This window comes from Larus michahellis, unplaced genomic scaffold, assembly GCF_964199755.1.
Source record: "Larus michahellis unplaced genomic scaffold, bLarMic1.1 SCAFFOLD_253, whole genome shotgun sequence".
In the NCBI taxonomy this organism is placed as follows: domain Eukaryota; kingdom Metazoa; phylum Chordata; class Aves; order Charadriiformes; family Laridae; genus Larus; species Larus michahellis.
Window position 1 is genome coordinate 67114 of NW_027436118.1, and position 18504 is coordinate 85617.

An 18504-nucleotide genomic window follows, 5' to 3' on the forward strand; every position below is an offset into this window, starting at 1 on the left:
GGTCAAATCCAGTCAAGACTTGGGGTAATCCTTCATGTTTTGGGGCAAACAGTTGAGGTTTTGCCCAAAACCGGTCAAGGGTTTGGGGTGAAAGTCAACATTTGGGACAACATTGGTTTAATTTGGGGCAAACGTTTGAGACTTGGGTCAAAGCCAGTCAAGATTTTGAGTGGCCATTCACGTTTTGTGGGAAATTGTTTCGGTTTAGAGCAAAGAGTTGAGGTTTGGAGCAAAACTGGTCAAGGGTTTGTGGGAAAAAGTCAACATTTGGGACAAAATTGGTTGAATTTGAAGGAAATGGTTGAAGCTTGGGTCAAACCCAGTCAATAGTTGGGGCAAAACCATTCAACATTGGGGTAAATGGTTGAGATTAGGGGCAAATGGACGATATTTGGGGGATAAGCCCTGGAGGTTTAGGGCACAAATGGTCAGGTTTGGGGTAAATAGTCAAGGTTTGCAGCAAAAGTGGTCGAGATACCAATGAAGGTTTGGGGCAAGAAGGGTGGAGGTTTGGGGCAAAAATGTTCGAGGTCTGGGGCGAATGGTCAAGAGTTGTGGCAAACCATGGAGGTCTGGGGCAAAAACGGTCAGGGTTTGATGCCAACGGTTGAGATTTGGGGCAAAACCGGCCAAGGGTTTGTGGCAAATGTCAACATTTCGGCCAAAATTGGTTGAATTTGAAACAAATGGTTGAGACTTGGGTCAAAACCAGTCAAGACTTGAGGCAAAACCACTTGAATGCTGGGGCAAATGGTTGGGATTTGGGGCAAATGGTTGAGATTTGGGCAAGCAGACGGTATTTGGGACAAAAGCCCTCGAGGTTTAGGGCAAAAATGGTCAGGTTCGGGATAAGTGGTCAAGGTTTGGAGCAGAAGTGGTCGAGATATTGGTCGAGAGCATGGAAGGTTTGGGGCAAGAAGGGTGGAGGTTTGGGGCAGAAATGGTTGAGGTTTGGTGCCAATCATTTGAGATCTGGGGCGAGAATGGTCAAGGTTTGGTGCAAATGGTCAAGGTTTGTGGCGAATGGTCAAGAGTTGGGTCAAACCATGGAGGTCTGGTGAGAAATCGGTCAGAGTTTGATGGTAATGGTTGAGATTTGGGGCGAAATCGGTCGATCGGGGACCCAACACAGGGAAGTTGGGACACGGTGTCGGGGTTGGTGCCACCACCATAATACCAACCACCATAATCAACCACCATAATCCCAGAGGCTGTTCATCTGCAGCGTGACCGACGGCGCGTAGCCTGTCCAACCACCACTGCCGCTAATAACCGCGACGTACTCGAGCCCCTTCCCGGGGGCCTGTCGCACCCAGGACATCTCGACGCTGCTGAAGGTGAAGCCGGAGGCCTTGCAGCGGAGGGTGAGGGACCCCCCGGGTGTCTGTTGTCCCCCTCCGGACTCCACCAGCTGCACGGCCGCCATCAGCCCTGGGGAGGGGGCAGAAGGGAGACCCCCCAGCTCCCCCTGCTCCTGGCTCCAGGCTGGTTCCAACCTCGGGGGAGAAAATCTGGGGTCCTGGGGGGGAGGGTCTGGGCCTTGGAAGGGGCCTGGGCTCTGGGTAGGGTTCCAAGACACAGAAGAAAGGGATTTTGGGCCAAAACCAGTTGAGATTTGCTGCAAACGTCAAGGGTTGAGGTAGAAGTGGTCACGTTTTCCTGCAAACCGTTGAGATTTGGGCCAAAACCAGTCAAGGGTTTCAGGTCAACAGTCAAGATCTGGGCCAACGTTGGTCGAATTTGGGGCAAATGTTTGAGTCTTGGGGCAAAACCAGTCAAGATTTTGGGTGACGGTTCACGTTTTGTGGGAAATTGTTGAGGTTTGGGGCAAAAGCGGTCAAGGCTTTGTGGCAAAAAGTCAAGATTTGGGATAAAATTGGTTGAATTTGGGGCAAATGGTTGAAACTTGGGGCAAAAGCAGTCAAGACTTGGGGCAAATCCATTTGACTTTTGTGGCAAATGTTTTGGATTTGGGGTAAATGCTTGTGATTTGGGGCAAGGGGAGGGTATTTCTGGCAAAAGCCCTAGAGGTTTAGGGCAAAAATGGTCTGGTTTGAGAGAAAGAGTCAAGGTTTGGAGCAAAAGTGGTCGAGATATTGGCCAAAACCCATGAAGTTTTGGGGCAAGAAGGGTGGAGGTCTGGGGCACAAATGGTCGAGGTTTGGTGCCAATCGTTTGAGATTTGGGGATAAAATGGTCAAGATTTGGTGCAAATGGTCAAGGTTTGTGGCAAACGGTCAAGAGTTGGGTCAAACCACAGAGGTCTGGTGAGAAATCGGTCAGGGTTTGATGAAAATGGTTGAGATTTGGGGCAAAAATGGTCGACGTCTGGGGCAAAATTGGTCGATGAGGGGACCCAACATAGGGAAGTTGGGACACGGTGCTGGGGCTGGTGCCACCACCATAACCAGCACCAGCACCGTAAGCACATTTCGCGCAGTAGTAGGTGGCCGTGTCGTCGTCCCGGAGGCTGTTCATCTGCAGCGTGAGCGTGCTCTGGGAGTTGTCCCTGGAGATGGTGAAGCGCCCCTTGACCGACGGCGCGTAGTTTGTGTAACTACCATCGTTGGCAATACGTGCAACGAACTCGAGCCCCTTCCCGGGGGCCTGTCGCACCCAGTACATGGGGAAGCTGCTGAAGGTGAAGCCGGAGGCCTTGCAGCGGAGGGTGAGGGACCCCCCCGGGTGTCTGGAGGCCCCCTCCGGACTCCACCAGCTGCACGGCCGCCATCAGCCCTGGGGAGGGAGGAAGGAGAGAATTGAGTCGCCCGCTCCCGCCATCGCCCCCCATCTCTGTGCCTCCACCAAAAATGGTCGAGGATTGGGTCAAAGGGTTGAGATTTGGGGCAAAAGCTGTTGAGGTTTAGGGCAAAAATGGTCAAGGTTTGGGGAAAAAGCAGTCGAGATATTGGCCAAGACCATGGAAGGTTTGGAGCAACAATGTTGGAGGTTTGGGGAAAAAATGGTTGAGGTTTAGTGCAAGTTGTTTGAGATTTGGGTCAAAAATGGTCAAGATTTGGTGCGAATGGTCAAGGTTTGGGGGAAATGGTCAAGAGTTGGGTCAAACCATGGAAGTCTGGGGCAAAAACGGTCGGAGTTTGATGCAAACGGTTGAGATTTGGGGCCAAAACAGTCAAGACTTGGGGTAACCGTTCATGTTTTGGGGCAAGTGGTTGAGATTTGTCCTAAAACCAGTGAAGGGTTTGGTGTAAACAGTGAAGATTTGGGCCAACAGTGGTTGAATTTGGGGCGAATGTTTGAGAGTTGGGTCAAAACCAGTCAAGACTTGGGGCAAAACCACTCAACTTTGGGCCAAGTGGTTGCGGTTTGGGGCAAACGGTTGAGATTTGTGGCAAGCAGACGATATTTGGGAGAAAAGCTTTGAGGTTTAGGGTAAAAGTAATCAGGTTTGGGGTAAATAGTCAAGGTTTGGAGCGAAAGTGGTTGAGATATTGGTCGAGAGCATTGAAGGTTTGGGGCAAGAAGGGTGGAGGTTTGGGGCAAAAATGGTCAAGATTTGGTGCAAATGGTCAAGGTTTGGGGCGAATGGTCAAGAGCTGGGTCAAACCATGGAGGTCTGGTGAGAAAACGGTCAGGGTTTGCTGCAACCGGTTGAGGTTTGGGGCAAAAGTGGTCGAGGTTTGTGGCAAATGCTTCAGGTTTGGGCCAATAGCGGTTGATCTGGGGACACAGCACAGGGATGTTGTTCCATGGGGCTGGGGTTGGTGCCACCACCATAAGCATCACCATCAGCATTACCAGCACCAGAACCACCACCACTACATTTCGCGCAGTAGTAGGTGGCCGTGTCGTCGTCCCGGAGGCTGTTCATCTGCAGCGTGAGCGTGCTCTGGGAGTCGTCCCTGGAGATGGTGAAGCGCCCCTTGACCGACGGCGCGTAGTAGGTGCCACCATCAGTGTAAACACTCGCGACGTACTCGAGCCCCTTCCCGGGGGCCTGTCGCACCCAGAACATGGTGAAGCTGCTGAAGGTGAAGCCGGAGGCCTTGCAGCGGAGGGTGAGGGACCCCCCGGGTGTCTGTTGTCCCCCTCCGGACGCCACCAGCTGCACGGCCGCCATCAGCCCTGGGGAGGGAGGAAGGAGAGAATTGAGTCGCCCGCTCCCGCCGTCGCCTCCCATCTCCGCACTTCCACCAAAAATGGTCGAGGATTGGGTCAAAGAGTTGAGATTTGGGGCAAAAGCTGTTGAGGTTTAGGGCAAAAATGGTCAAGGTTTGGTGCGAATGGTCAAGGTTTGGGGGAAATGGTCAAGAGTTGTTGCAAACCATGGAAGTCTGGGGCAAAAACGGTCAGGGTTTGATCCAAACGGTTGAGATTTGGGGCCAAAGCGGTCAAGACTTGGGGTAACCGTTCATGTTCTGGGGTAAACAGTTGAGGTTTGGGCCAAAACCGGTCAAGGGTTTGGTGTGAACAGTCAAGATTTGGGACAACAGTAGTTGAATTTGGGGCAAACGGTTGGGACTTGGGTCAAAACTGGTCAAGATTTTGGGTGACCGTTCATGTTTTGTGGGAAATTGTTTAGGTTTGGGGCAAAGTGTTGAGTTTTGGGGCAAAACCACTCAAGGGTGTGTGCCAAAAAGTCAGGATTTGGGACAAAATTGGTGGAATTTGAAGCAAATCGTTGAGACTTGGGTCAAAACCAGTCAAGACTTGGGGCAAAACCACTCAACTTTGGGGAAATATTTTGGATTTGGGGCAAATGGTTGAGATTTGGGGTAAGCAGACGGTATTTGGGAGAAAAGCCTTTGAGCTTTAGGGTAAAAATAATGAGGTTTGAGAGAAATAGTCAAGGTTTGGGGCAAAAGTGGTTGAGATATTGGTGGAGAGCATTGGAGGTTTGGGGCAAGAAGGGTGGAGGTTTGGGGCAGAAATGTTCGAGGTTTGGTGCCAATCATTTGAGATTTGGGGATAAAATGGTCAAGATTTGGGGCGAATGGTCAAGATTTGGGTCAAACCATGGAGGTCTGGTGAGAAATTGGTCAGGGTTTCATGATAATGGTTGAGATTTGGGGCAAAAATGGTCGACGTCTGGGGCAAAATCGGTCGATGAGGGGACCCAACACAGGGAAGTTGGGACACGGTGTCGGGGAAGGTGCCACCACCATAAAAACCACCACCACAATCAGCTTTCACGCAGTAGTAGGTGGCCGTGTCGTCGTCCCGGAGGCTGTTCATCTGCAGCGTGAGCGTGCTCTGGGAGTTGTCCCTGGAGATGGTGAAGCGCCCCTTGACCGACGGCGCGTAGACTGTGGTACGACCACTGCTGCTAATAGTTGCGACGTACTCCAGCCCCTTCCCGGGGGCCTGTCGCATCCATCCCATGGCGACGCTGCTGAAGGTGAAGCCGGAGGCCTTGCAGCGGAGGGTGAGGGACCCCCCGGGTGTCTGTTGTCCCCCTCCGGACTCCACCATGGTGGCACCATCCCCGGCCTTCCCCACCCTCAACCCTTTCTCCTCGTCCCGCCATGGGCGTCCACTTGGCTTCCACCTTCCTCCTCCTCCTGGCCGCCCTCCCAGGTAGGACCCGGACCCGCTTCACCCCTGTTTTTCCCCCCACACCCGGGCGCGGAGATGGGGGGCAACGGCGGGAGCGGGCGATTCAATTCTCTCCTTCCTCCCTCCCCAGGGCTGATGGCGGCCGTGCAGATGGTGGCATCCGGAGGGGGACAACAGAAACCCGGGGGGTCCCTCACCCTCCGCTGCAAGGGCTCCGGCTTCGACTTCAGCAGCATCTGGATGCTCTGGGTGCGACAGGCCCCCGGGAAGGGGCTCGAGTGGGTCGCAAGTATTTATGGTGGTGGTAGCACCTACTACGCGCCATCGGTCAAGGGGCGCTTCACCATCTCCAGGGACAACTCCCAGAGCACGCTCACGCTGCAGATGAACAGCCTCCGGGACGACGACACGGCCACCTACTACTGCGCGAAAAGTAGTGGTGGTGGTTCTGGTGCTGGTAATGCTGATGGCGATGCTTATGGTGGTGGCACCAACCCCAGCCCCATGGAACAACGTCCCTGTGCTGTGTCCCCAAATCAACCCTTCTTGGCCCAAATCTGAAGCATTTGCCACAAACCTCGACCACTTTTGCCCCAAACCTCAACCGGTTGCAGCAAACCCTGACCGTTTTTGCCCCAGACCTCCATGATTTGACCCAACTCTTGACCATTCGCCCCAGACCTCGAACATTTTTGCCCCAAACCTCCACCCTTCTTGCCCCAAACCTTCATTGGTTTTGGCCAATATCTCGACCGCTTTTGCTCCAAACCTTGACTATTTCTCCCAAACCTGACCATTTGTGCCCTAAACCTCGAGGGCTTTTCTCCCAAATATCGTCCATTTGCCCCTAATCTCAACCATTTACCCCAATGTTGAATGGTTTTGCCCCAACTATTGACTGGTTTTGACCCAAGCTTCAACCATTTCCTTCAAATTCAACCAATGTTGTCCCAAATCGTGACTTTTTCCCACAAACCCTTGACCAGTTTTGCCCCAAACCTCAACTCTTTGCTCTAAACCGAAACAATTTCCCACAAAACGTGAATGGCCACTCAAAATCTTGACTGGCTTTGACCCAAGTCTCAAACATTTGCCCCAAATTAAACCAATGTTGTCCCAAATGTTGACTTTCACCCCAAACCCTTGACCGGTTTTGGGCAAAACCTCAACTGTTTGCCCCAAAACATGAAGGATTACCCCGAGTCTTGACTGGTTTTGACCCAAGTGTCACCTGTTTGCCCCAAATTCAACCAATGCTGGCCCAAATCTTCACTGTTTACACCAAACCCTTCACTGGTTTTGGGCCAAACCTCAACCACTTGCCCCAGAACATGAACAGTTACCCCAAGTCTTGACCGGTTTTGCCCCAAATCTCAACCGTTTGCATCAAACTCTGACCGTTTTTGCCCCAGACTTCCATGGTTTGCAACAACTCTTGACCATTTCCCCCAAACCTTGACCATTCGCACCAAACCTTGACCATTTTTGACCCAAATCTCAAACGACTGGCACTAAACCTCAACCATTTTTTCCCCAAACCTCCAACATTTTTGCCCCAAAACTTCATTGGTTTTGGCCAATATCTGGATGGCTTTTTCCCCAAACCTTGACCATTTTTGCCCTAAACCTCAACAGCTTTTGCCCCAAATCTCAACCCTTTGACCCAACCCTCGCCCAGTTTTGGTGGGGGCACGGAGATGGGAGGCGACGGCGGGAGCGGGTGACTCAATTCTCTCCTTCCTCCTCCCCAGGGCTGATGGCGGCCGTGCAGATGGTGGCGTCCGGAGGGGGCCTCCAGACACCCGGGGGGTCCCTCACCCTCCGCTGCAAGGGCTCCGGCTTCACCTTCAGCAGCTTCGACATGTACTGGGTGCGACAGGCCCCCGGGAAGGGGCTGGAGTGGGTTGCGAGTATTTACAGTGGTGGTAGCACCGACTACGCGCCGTCGGTCAAGGGGCGCTTCACCATCTCCAGGGACAACTCCCAGAGCACGCTCACGCTGCAGATGAACAGCCTCCGGGACGACGACACGGCCACCTACTACTGCGCGAAATGTAGTGGTGGTGGTTCTGGTGCTGGTAATGCTGATGGTGATGCTTATGGTGGTGGCACCAACACCAGCCCGATGGAACAACATCCCTGTGCTGTGTCCCCAAATCAACCCTTCTTGGCCCAAATCTGAAGCATTTGCCACAAACCTCGACCACTTTTGCCCCAACTCTCAACCGGTTGCAGCAAACCCTGACCATTTTTGCCCCAGACCTCCATGGTTTGACCCAACTCTCGACCATTATATCTCGACCAGTTTTGCTCAAAACCTTGACTATTTCTCTCAAACCTGACCATTTGTGCCCTAAGCATCGAGGGCTTTTCTCCCAAATATCCACTTGCCCCTAATCTCAACCGTTTGCCCAAAATCCAAAACATTTGCCCCAACACTCAAATGGTTTTGCCCCAAATCCTGACTGCTTTTCCCTCAAGTTTCAACCGTTTGCTTCAAATTCAACCAATTTTGTCCCAAATCTTGACTTTTTGCCACAAAGCCTTGACCGGTTTTGCCCCAAACCTCAACTCTTTGCCCCAAACCTAAACAATTTCCCACAAAACGTGAATGGTCACCCAAAATCTTGACTGGTTTTGACCCAGGTCTCAACTGTTTGCCCCAAATTCAACCAATGTTGGCCCAAATCTTCACTGTTTACACCAAACCCTTCACTGGTTTTGGGCCAAACCTCAACCACTTGCCCCAAAACATGAACGGTTACCCCACTTCTTGACTGTTTTGGCCCCAAATCTCAACCATTTGCATCAAACTCTGACCGTTTTTGCCCCAGACTTCCATGGTTTGCAACAACTCTTGACCATTTCCTCCAAACCTTGACCATTTGCACCAAACCTTGACCATTTTTGACGCAAATCTCAAACGACTGGCACTAAACCTCAACCTTTTTTTTCCCCAAACCTCCAACGTTGTTGCCCCAAACCTTCCATGGTCTTGGCCAATATCTCAACGGCTTTTTCCCCAAACCTTGACCATTTTTGCCCTAAACCTCAACAGCTTTTGCCCCAAATCTCAACCCTTTGACCCAATCCTCGACCATTTCTGGTGGAGGCGCGGAGATGGGGGGCGACGGCGGGAGCGGGCGACTCAATTCTCTCCTTCCTCCCTCCCCAGGGCTGATGGCGGCCGTGCAGCTGGTGGAGTCCGGAGGGGGACAACAGACACCCGGGGGGTCCCTCACCCTCCGCTGCAAGGGCTCCGGCTTCACCTTCAGCAGCTTCCACATGGGATGGGTGCGACAGGCCCCCGGGAAGGGGCTCGAGTTCGTCGCGAGTATTTGGAATGATGGTAGTAGCACAGGCTACGCGTCATCGGTCAAGGGGCGCTTCACCATCTCCAAGGACGACTCCCAGAGCACGCTCACGCTGCAGATGAACAGCCTCCGGGACGACGACATGGCCACCTACTACTGCGCCAAAGATGGTCGTGGTGGTGGTTATGCTGATGGTAGTGGTGGCACCAACCCCGGCACCGTGCTCGCAATGTCCCTGCACTGTGTCCCCTCTTCCCAGCATCTCCCCAGAACCCCAACACCCTTCCTAGACCCTTCCACCACCCTCGGACCCCGGCTCCCAAACCCAAGACTCCACCATCGTCCCCAAGAACAGAATTCTTGACCCCAGTCCGGACCCCGGGAGCCAGCCGGGAACCCTGCACGGAGCCCAACTCCTCGCGTGGGGCAGAAACCCAACACCTGGAGTCATCTATGGGCACCTTGTTGTCCCCCGGCCCCGAGCCCAGACCCCTGCAAGGCCTCCGGCTTCGTCTTCAGCTGGTTCGGCATGAACTGGGTGCGACAGGCGCCCGGGAAGGGGCTCGAGTTCGTCGCAGGTATTAACAGTTATGGTGGTAGCACCTTCTACGCGCCGTCGGTCAAGGGGCGCTTCACCATCTCCAGGGACGACTCCCAGAGCACGCTCACGCTGCAGATGAACAGCCTCCGGGACGATGACACGGCCACCTACTACTGCGCGAAAAGTGCTGATGGTGGTGGTGGCACCAACCCCTTCTCCATGGAACAACATCCCTGTGCCGTGTCCCCAGATCGACCCTTCTTGGCCCAAATCTGAAGCATTTGCCACAAACCTTGACCACTTTTGCCCTAAATCTCCACCGGTTGCAGCAAACCCTGACCGATTTCTCACCAGACCTCCATGGTTTGACCCAACTCTTGACCATTTGCACCAAATCTCGACCATTTTATCCCCAAATCTCAAATGATTGGCACCAAACCTTGACCATTTGTGCCCCAAACCTCCACCCTTCTTGCCCCAAACCTTCATGGGTTTTGGCCAATATCTCGACCACTTTTGCTCCAAACCTTGATTAGTTCTGTCAAACCTGACCATTTGTGCCCTAAACCTTGAGGGCTTTTGTCCCAAATATCGTCTGCTTACCCCAAATCTCAACCATTTACCCCAAATCCAAAACATTTGCCCCAACTCTCAAATGGTTTTGCCCCAAATCGTGACTGCTTTTGCTCCAACTCTCAACTGTTTGCCCCAAATTCAACCGATGTTGGACCAAATCTTCACTGTTTACACCAAACCCTTGACTCGGTTTGGGACAAACCTCAACCACTTCTTGACCCAACTCAACCACCCCACGTCTTGACCGTTTTTGCCCCAAATCTCAACCATTTGCATCAAACCCTGACCGTTTTTGTCCAAGACCTCCATGGTTTGACCCAACTCTTGACCATTTGCAGCAAATCTTGACCATTTTTGCCCCAGATATCAAATGATCGGCACCAAACCTCAACCATTTGTGCCCCAAACCTCCACCCTTCTTGACCCAAACCTCTTTGGTTTTGGCCAATATCTCGACCACTTTGCTCCAAACCTTGGCCATTTGACCCAAACGTGGCCCCCACTGACCTAAATCTCAACAGCTTGTGCCACAAATATCCTCCCCTTGTCCCAAATCTCACCCACTTGACCAAAACCTCAACCAGTTTTGCCCCAAACCCCCACCATTCTCCTCTCATCTCCATCCATTTCGCCACAACCTTTGACTCTCTGCACCAAACCAGAGCCTTGAACGGACCCCCAAACTCTACCCTGAGCCATGGACCCTGTCCCAAGCCGTGTCCTGCCAGGGCTCCGGCTTCACCTTCAGCAGCGTCGGCATGGCTTGGGTGCGACAGGCCCCCGGGAAAGGGCTCGAGTACGTCGCGCAGATTAACACTGGTGGTACCACAACATACGCGCCGTAGGTCAAGGGGCGCTTCACCCTCTCCAGGGACAACTCCCAGAGCACGCTCACGCTGCAGATGAACAGCCTCCGGGACGACGACACGGCCACCTACTACTGCGCGAAAAGTACTGGTGGTTGTGGTGCTGGTAATGCTGATGGTGATGCTTATGGTGGTGGCACCAACCCCAGCCCCATGGAACAACATCCCTGTGCTGTGTCCCCAAATCAACCCTTCTTGGCCCAAACCTGAAGCATTTGCAACAAACCTCGACCACTTTTGCCCCAAATCTCAAGCTTTCGCTCAAAACTCTGACTGTTTTTGCCCCAGACCTCCATGGTTTGCCCCAACTCCTGACCTTTTGCCCCAAACCTCGACCATTTGCACCAAATCTTGACCATTTTCACACCAAATCTCAAATGACTGGCACCAAACCTCAACCATTTCTGCCCCAAACCTCCACCCTTCTTGCCCCAAACCTTCAATGCTCTCCACCAATATCTCAACCACTTTCGCTCCAAACCTTGACTATTTCTCTCAAACCTGATTACTTTTACCCTAAACCTCAAGGCTTTTCTCCGAAATATCGTCCGCTTGCCACAAATCTCAACCGTTTGCCCCAAACCGCAACCACTTGGCCCAAAGTTGAGTGGTTTTGCCCCAAGTCTTGACTGGTTTTGACCCAAGTCTCAAATATTCGCCCCAAATTCAACCAATGATGGCCCAAATCTTCACTGTTTACACCAAACCCTTCACTGGTTTTTAGGACAAATCTCAACCACTTGCCCCAGAACATGAATAGTTACCCCACATCTTGACTGTTTGGCCCCAAATCTCAACCGTTTGCATCAAACCCTGACCGTTTTTGCCCCAGACCTCCATGGTTTGCAACAACTCTTGACCATTTCCCCCAAACCTTGACCATTTGCACCAAACCTTGACCATTTTTGACCCAAATCTCAAACGACTTGCACTAAACCTCAACCGTTTTTTTCCCCAATCCTCCAACGTTGTTGCCCCAAACCTTCCATGGTCCTGGCCAATATCTCAACGGCTTTTTCCCCAAACCTTGACCATTTTTGCCCTAAACCTCAACAGCTTTTGCCCCAAATCAAAACCCTTTGACCCAACCCTCGACCATTTTGGGTGGAGGCACGGAGATGGGGGGCGACGGCGGGAGCGGGCGACTCAATTCTCTCCTTCCTCCCTCCCCAGGGCTGATGGCGGCCGTGCAGCTGGTGGAGTCCGGAGGGGGCCTCCAGACACCCGGGGGGTCCCTCACCCTCCGCTGCAAGGCCTCCGGCTTCACCTTCAGCAGCTTCGGCATGGGATGGATCCGACAGGCCCCCGGGAAGGGGCTGGAATTCATCGCGACTATTAGGAACGATGGTAGTAGCACCTACTACGCGCCGTCGGTCAAGGGGCGCTTCACCATCTCCAGGGACAACTCCCAGAGCACGCTCACGCTGCAGATGAACAGCCTCCGGGACGACGACACGGCCACCTACTACTGCGCGAAAGCTGATTATGGTGGTTGGTATTATGGTGGTGGCACCAACCCTGACACCGCGTCCCAACTTCCCTGTGTTGGGTCCCCGATCGACCGATTTTGCCCCAAATCTCAACCATTATCATCAAACCCTGACCGATTTCTCACCAGACCTCCGTGGTTTGACCCAACTCTTGACCATTCGCCACAAACCTTGACCATTTGCACCAAACCTTGACCATTCTCGCCCCAAATCTCAAATGACTGGCACCAAACCTCAACCATTTCTGCCCCAAACCTCCACCCTTCTTGCCCCAAACCTTCCGTGCTCTCGACCAATATCTCGACCACTTCTGCTCCAAACCTTGACCACTTATCCCAAACCTGACCATTTTTGCCCTAAACCTCGAGGGCTTTTCTCCCAAATACCGTCTGCTTGCCCAAATCTCAACCATTTGCCCCAAATCCCAACCATTTGCCCCAGCATTCAAGTGGTTTTGCCTCAAGTCTTGACTGGTTTTGACCCAAGTCTCAACCATTTGTTTCAAATTCAACCAATTTTGGCCCAAATGTTGACATTTGCCACAAACCCTTGACCGTTTTGCCCCAAAACTCAACCGTTGACATCAAACTCTGACCGATTTTGCCCCAGACCTCCATGGTTTGCCACAACTCTTGACCTTTTGCCCCAAACCTTGACCATTTGCACCAAACCCGACCATTCCTGACATAAACCTCCACCGGTTTGCCCCAAATCTCAACCCTTAGACCCAATCCTCGACCAGTTTTGGTGGGGGCACGGAGATGGGGGTTGACGGCGGGAGCGGGCGACTCAATTCTCTCCTTCCTCCCTCCCCAGGGCTGATGGCGGCCGTGCAGCTGGTGCAGTCCGGAGGGGGACAACAGACACCCGGGGGGTCCCTCACCCTCCGCTGCAAGGGCTCCGGCTTCACCTTCAGCAGCTTCGCCATGGAATGGGTGCGACAGGCCCCCGGGAAGGGGCTCGAGTCCGTCGCGTACATTAACACTGATGATAGTTACACAAACTACGCGCCATCGGTCAAGGGGCGCTTCACCATCTCCAGGGACAACTCCCAGAGCACGCTCACGCTGCAGATGAACAGCCTCCGGGACGACGACACGGCCACCTACTACTGCGCGAAAAGTAGTGGTGGTGGTTGCTGTGCTGGTAATGCTGATGGTGATGCTTATGCTGGTGGCACCAACCCCAGACCCATGGAAAAACACCCCTGCGCTGTGTCCCCAAATCAACGGCTATTGACCCAAACCTGAAGCATTTGCCCCAAACCTCAACCGGTTGCATCAAACCCTGACCGATTTCTCACCAGACCTCCATGGTTTGACCCAACACTTGACCATTCGCCCCAAATCTTGACCATTTTATCCCCAAGTCTCAAATGATTGGCACCAAACCTCGACCATTTCTGCCCCAAACCTCCACCCTTCTTGCCCCAAACCTTCAATGCTCTCCACCAATATCTCGACCACTTTTGCTCCAAACCTTGACTATTTCTCTCAAACCTGATTACTTTTACCTTAAACCTCAAAGCTTTTCTCCAAAATATCGTCCACTTGCCACAAATCTCAACCATTTGCCCCAAACCGCAACCACTTGGCCCAAAGTTGAGTGGTTTTGCCCCAAGTCTTGACTGGTTTTGACCCAAGTCCCAACCGTTTGCCCCAAATTCAACCAATGTTGGCCCAAATCTTCACTGTTTACACCAAACCCTTCACTGGTTTTAGGACAAATCTCAACCACTTGCCCCAGAACATGAACGGTTACCCCACGTCTTGACTGTTTTGGCCCCAAATCTCAACCGTTTGCATCAAACTCCGACCGTTTTTGCCCCAGACTTCCATGGTTTGCAGCAACTCTTGACCATTTCCCCCAAACCTTGACCATTTGCACCAAATCTTGACCATTTTTGACCCAAATCTCAAACAACTTGCACTAAACCTCAACCGTTTTTTCCCCAAACCTCCAACACTGTTGCCCCAAACCTTCCATGGTCTTGGCCAATATCTCAACTGCTTTTTCCCCAAACCTTGACCATTTTTGCCCTAAACCTCAACAGCTTTTGCCCCAAATCTCAACCCTTTGACCCAATCCTCGACCATTTCTGGTGGAGGCACGGAGATGGGAGGCGACGGCGGGAGCGGGTGACTCAATTCTCTCCTTCCTCCCTCCCCAGGGCTGATGGCGGCCGTGCAGCTGGTGGAGTCCGGAGGGGGCCTCCAGACACCCGGGGGGTCCCTCACCCTCCGCTGCAAGGCCTCCGGCTTCACCTTCAGCAGCAAAGGCATGGGATGGATGCGACAGGCCCCCGGGAAGGGGCTGGAGTTCGTCGCGGGTATTCAGAGTGATGGTGGTGACACAGGGTACGTCCCACCAGTCAACTCAAACTCTTCCCGCATCCCAACACGTTGATGGAACCCTTTGCCCCCAGCCTCAACCCCCCTGTCCTGCATCCCAACATCCCAGCGCCTTCCCCACACCCCTGCACCCACCACAGACCTCCGCGGGGTGCCCCGAACCCTTGAACGGGCCCCCAAAATCTACCATGAGCCATGGACCCTGTCCCAGGACGTGTCCTGCCAGGGCTCCGGCTTCACCTTCAGCAGCGTCGGCATGGCTTGGGTGCGACAGGCGCCCGGGAAGGGGCTGGAGTTCGTTGCGAGTATTTACAGTGGTGGTAGCACCGACTACGCGCCGTCGGTCAAGGGGCGCTTCACCATCTCCAGGGACAACTCCCAGAGCACGCTCACGCTGCAGATGAACAGCCTCCGGGACGACGACACGGCCACCTACTACTGCGCGAAAAATACTGGTGGTGGTTGTTGTTATGGTGGTGGCACCAGCCCCGGCACCGTGTCCCAACTTCCCTGTGTTGGGGCCCCTCATCGACCGATTTTGCCCCAGACGTCGACCATTTTTGCCCCAAATCTCAACCATTATCATCAAACCCTGACCGATTTCTCACCAGACCTCCATGGTTTGACCCAACTCTTGACCATTCGCCCCAAATCTTGACCATTTTATCCCCATATCTCAAATGATTGGAACCAAACCTCGAACATTTGTGCCCCGAACCTCCACCCTTCTTACCGCAAACTTTCAATGCTCTCCACCAATATCTCGACCACTTTTGCCCCAAACCTCGACGGCTTTTGCCCCAAACCTCGAGGGCTTTTGCCCCAAACCTCGAGGGCTTTTGCCCCAAACCTCGAGGGCTTTTGCCCCAAACCTCGAGGGCTTTTGCCCAAAATCTCAACCGCTTGCCCAAAATCTCAAACGGTTTTCCCCCAAATTTCAAATGTTTTTGCCCCAGGTCTCAACAGTTTCCACCAAATTCAACCAAGTTTGGCCCAAATCTTGACTGTTTTCCCCAAACACTTGACCACTTTGGGCCCAATCCTCAATTGTTTGCCCCAAATCCCAACCATTTGCCCCAGCACTCAAAGGGTTTTGCCCCAACTCTCAACCCTTTGCCCCAATTCAACCAATGTTGGCCCAAATCTTGACCGTTTACCTCAAACCCATGACCGGTTTTGGGCCAAACTTCAACTGTTTGCTCCAAACCTAAACCATCTGTGCCAAAAAATGAACGGGTTCTCCCCAAATCTTGACTGGGTTTGCTGCAAGTGCCATCTGTTTGCCCAAAAATCAATCAATGTCGGCCCAAATCTTGGCTGTTTTCCCCAAACCCTTGACCGGTTTTGGCCCAAACCTCAACCGTTGGCATCAAACCCCGACCGTTTCTGCCCCAGACCTCCAGGGTTTGCAACAACTCTTGACCATTTGACTCAAACCTGACCATTTTTGCCCCAAACCTCCACCATTTCCCTCTCGTCTCGATCGCTGTTGCCCCAGACCTCGACTCTTGGCACCAAACCTCGACCGTTGCACCATCCCCCTGACCAATAGGACCCCCCCGGGCCCCCCCAGCAGGACCCATGGCGCATCAGCCCCCTCCGCCTTCCTCCTCCTCCTCGTGGCCGCCCTCCCAGGTAGGACCCGGCCCCGCTCACCCGATTTCCCCCACACCCGGGCGCGGAGATGGGGGGCGACGGCGGGAGCGGGCGACTCAATTCTCTCCTTCCTCCCTCCCCAGGGCTGATGGCGGACGTGCAGCTGGTGGAGTCCGGAGGGGGACAACAGACACCCGGGGGGTCCCTCACCCTCCGCTGCAAGGCCTCCGGCTTCACCTTCAGCAGCTTCAACATGTTCTGGGTGCGACAGGCCCCCGGGAAGGGGCTCGAGTACGTTGCGGAGATTAATGCTGGTGGTAGCACCGACTACGCGCCGTCGGTCAAGGGGCGCTTCACCATCTCCAGGGACAACTCCCAGAGCACGCTCACGCTGCAGATGAACAGCCTCCGGGACGACGACACGGCCACCTACTACTGCGCGAAATGTGCTTACGGTGCTGGTGCTGGTTATGGTGGTGGCACCAGCCCCAGCACCGTGTCCCAACTTCCCTGTGTTGGGTCCCCTCATCGACCAATTTTGCCCCAGTCGACCATTTTTGCCCCAAATCTCAACCATTATCATCAAACCCTGACCGATTTCTCACCAGACCTCCATGGTTTGACCCAACTCTTGACCGTTTGCCACAAACCTTGACCATTTGCACCAAATCTCGACCATTTTATCCCCAAATCTCAAACGATTGGCACCAAACCTCGACCATTTGTGCCCCAGACCTCCACCCTTCTTGCCCCAAAACTTCATGGGTTTTGGCCAATATCTCGACCACTTTTGCTCCAAACCTTGACTCTTTCTCTCAAACCAGACCATTTTTGCCCTAAACCTCTAGGGCTTTTGCCAGAAATACCCTCCCCTTGCCCCAAATCACAAGCATTTACCCCAAATCCAAAACATTTGCCACAAAAGTCAAACGGATTTGCCCCAAGTCTTGACTGCTTTTGCCCCAAGTTTCAACCATTTGCCCCAACTTCAACCAATTTTATCCCAAATCTTGACTTTTTGCCACAAAGCCTTGACCGCTTTTGCCCCAAACCTCAACTCTTTTCCCCAAACCTCAACAATTTCCCACAAAACGTGAACCGTCACCCAAAATCTTGACTGGTTTTGCCCCAAGACTCAAACGTTTGCCCCAAATTCGACCAACGTTGGCCCAAATCTTGACTGTTGACCTGAAACCCTTGACTGGTTTTGGCCCAAATCTCAACGGTTTGCAGGAAAACGTGACCACTTCTACCTCAACCCTTGACGTTTGCAGCAAAACTCGACTGGTTTTGGCCCAAAATCCCTTTCTTCTGTGTCTTGGAACCCTACCCAGAGCCCAGGCCCCTTCCAAGGCCCAGACCCTCCCCCCCAGGACCCCAGATTTTCTCCCCCGAGGTTGGAACCAGCCTGGAGCCAGGAGCAGGGGGAGCTGGGGGGGCTCCCTTCTGCCCCCTCCCCAGGGCTGATGGCGGCCGTGCAGCTGGTGGAGTCCGGAGGGGGACAACAGACACCCGGGGGGTCCCTCACCCTCCGCTGCAAGGCCTCCGGCTTCACCTTCAGCAGCGTCGAGATGTCCTGGGTGCGACAGGCGCCCGGGAAGGGGCTCGAGTGGGTCGCGGTTATTAGCGGCAGTGGTGGTAGCGCCTACTACGCGCCGTCGGTCAAGGGGCGCTTCACCCTCTCCAGGGACAACTCCCAGAGCACACTCACGCTGCAGATGAACAGCCTCCGGGACGACGACACGGCCACCTACTACTGCGCGAAAGCTGATTATGGTGGTTGGTATTATGGTGGTGGCACCAACCCCGACACCGTGTCCCAACTTCCCTGTGTTGGGTCCCCGATCGACCGATTTCGCCCCAAATCTCAACCATTATCATCAAACTCTGACCGATTTCTCACCAGACCTCCATGGTTTGACCCAACTCTTGACCATTCGCCACAAACCTTGACCATTTGCACCAAACCTTGACCATTCTCGCCCCAGATCTCAAATGACTGGCACCAAACCTCCACCATTTCTGCCCCAAACCTCCACCCTTCTTGCCCCAAACCTTCAATGCTCTCGACCAATATCTCGACCACTTCTGCTCCAAACCTTGACCACTTATCCCGAACCTGACCATTTTTGCCCTAAACCTCGAGGGCTTTTGTCCCAAATATTGTCTGCTTTCCCAAATCTCAACCATTTGCCCCAAATCCCAACCATTTGCCCCAGCATTCAAGTGGTTTTGCCCCAAGTCTTGACTGGT

The 18504-nt window shown here is 53.4% G+C and overlaps 1 protein-coding gene, 1 pseudogene and 4 gene segments (V, D, J or C); 3 read left to right on the forward strand and 3 right to left on the reverse strand.

Moving 5' to 3' along the window:
- Positions 1-2217: 2217 nt before the first annotated feature.
- LOC141737032 (Ig heavy chain V region 6.96-like) lies at positions 2218-2734 on the reverse strand (annotated as a pseudogene).
- Positions 2735-3655: 921 nt separating this feature from the next.
- Positions 3656-4099, reverse strand: LOC141737033 (Ig heavy chain V region 914-like). The segment is given in 1 exon segment: positions 3656-4099. A coding segment is annotated over 1 exon segment (426 nt).
- Positions 4100-4938: 839 nt separating this feature from the next.
- LOC141737034 (Ig heavy chain V region 914-like) lies at positions 4939-5433 on the reverse strand. The segment is given in 1 exon segment: positions 4939-5433. A coding segment is annotated over 1 exon segment (495 nt).
- A 19-nt stretch (positions 5434-5452) lies between these two features.
- LOC141737037 (immunoglobulin heavy variable 3-23-like) lies at positions 5453-18389 on the forward strand. The segment is given in 2 exon segments: positions 5453-5538; positions 17713-18389. Coding segments are annotated over 2 exon segments (564 nt in total).
- Positions 13126-13812, forward strand: LOC141737047 (immunoglobulin heavy variable 3-11-like). The segment is given in 1 exon segment: positions 13126-13812. A coding segment is annotated over 1 exon segment (429 nt).
- Positions 14022-15664, forward strand: LOC141737043 (immunoglobulin alpha-2 heavy chain-like). Its single transcript, XM_074571658.1, has one exon. The coding sequence runs from the start codon at positions 14912-14914 to the stop codon at positions 15311-15313; it is 402 nt and encodes a 133-aa protein (XP_074427759.1). The 5' UTR covers positions 14022-14911; the 3' UTR covers positions 15314-15664.
- Positions 18390-18504: the final 115 nt, after the last annotated feature.

Excerpts from the sequence above, each read along its gene's own strand:
- LOC141737043 (XM_074571658.1), top strand. The coding sequence starts at position 14,912 with ATGGCTTGGGTGCGACAGGCGCCCGGGAAGGGGCTGGAGTTCGTTGCG.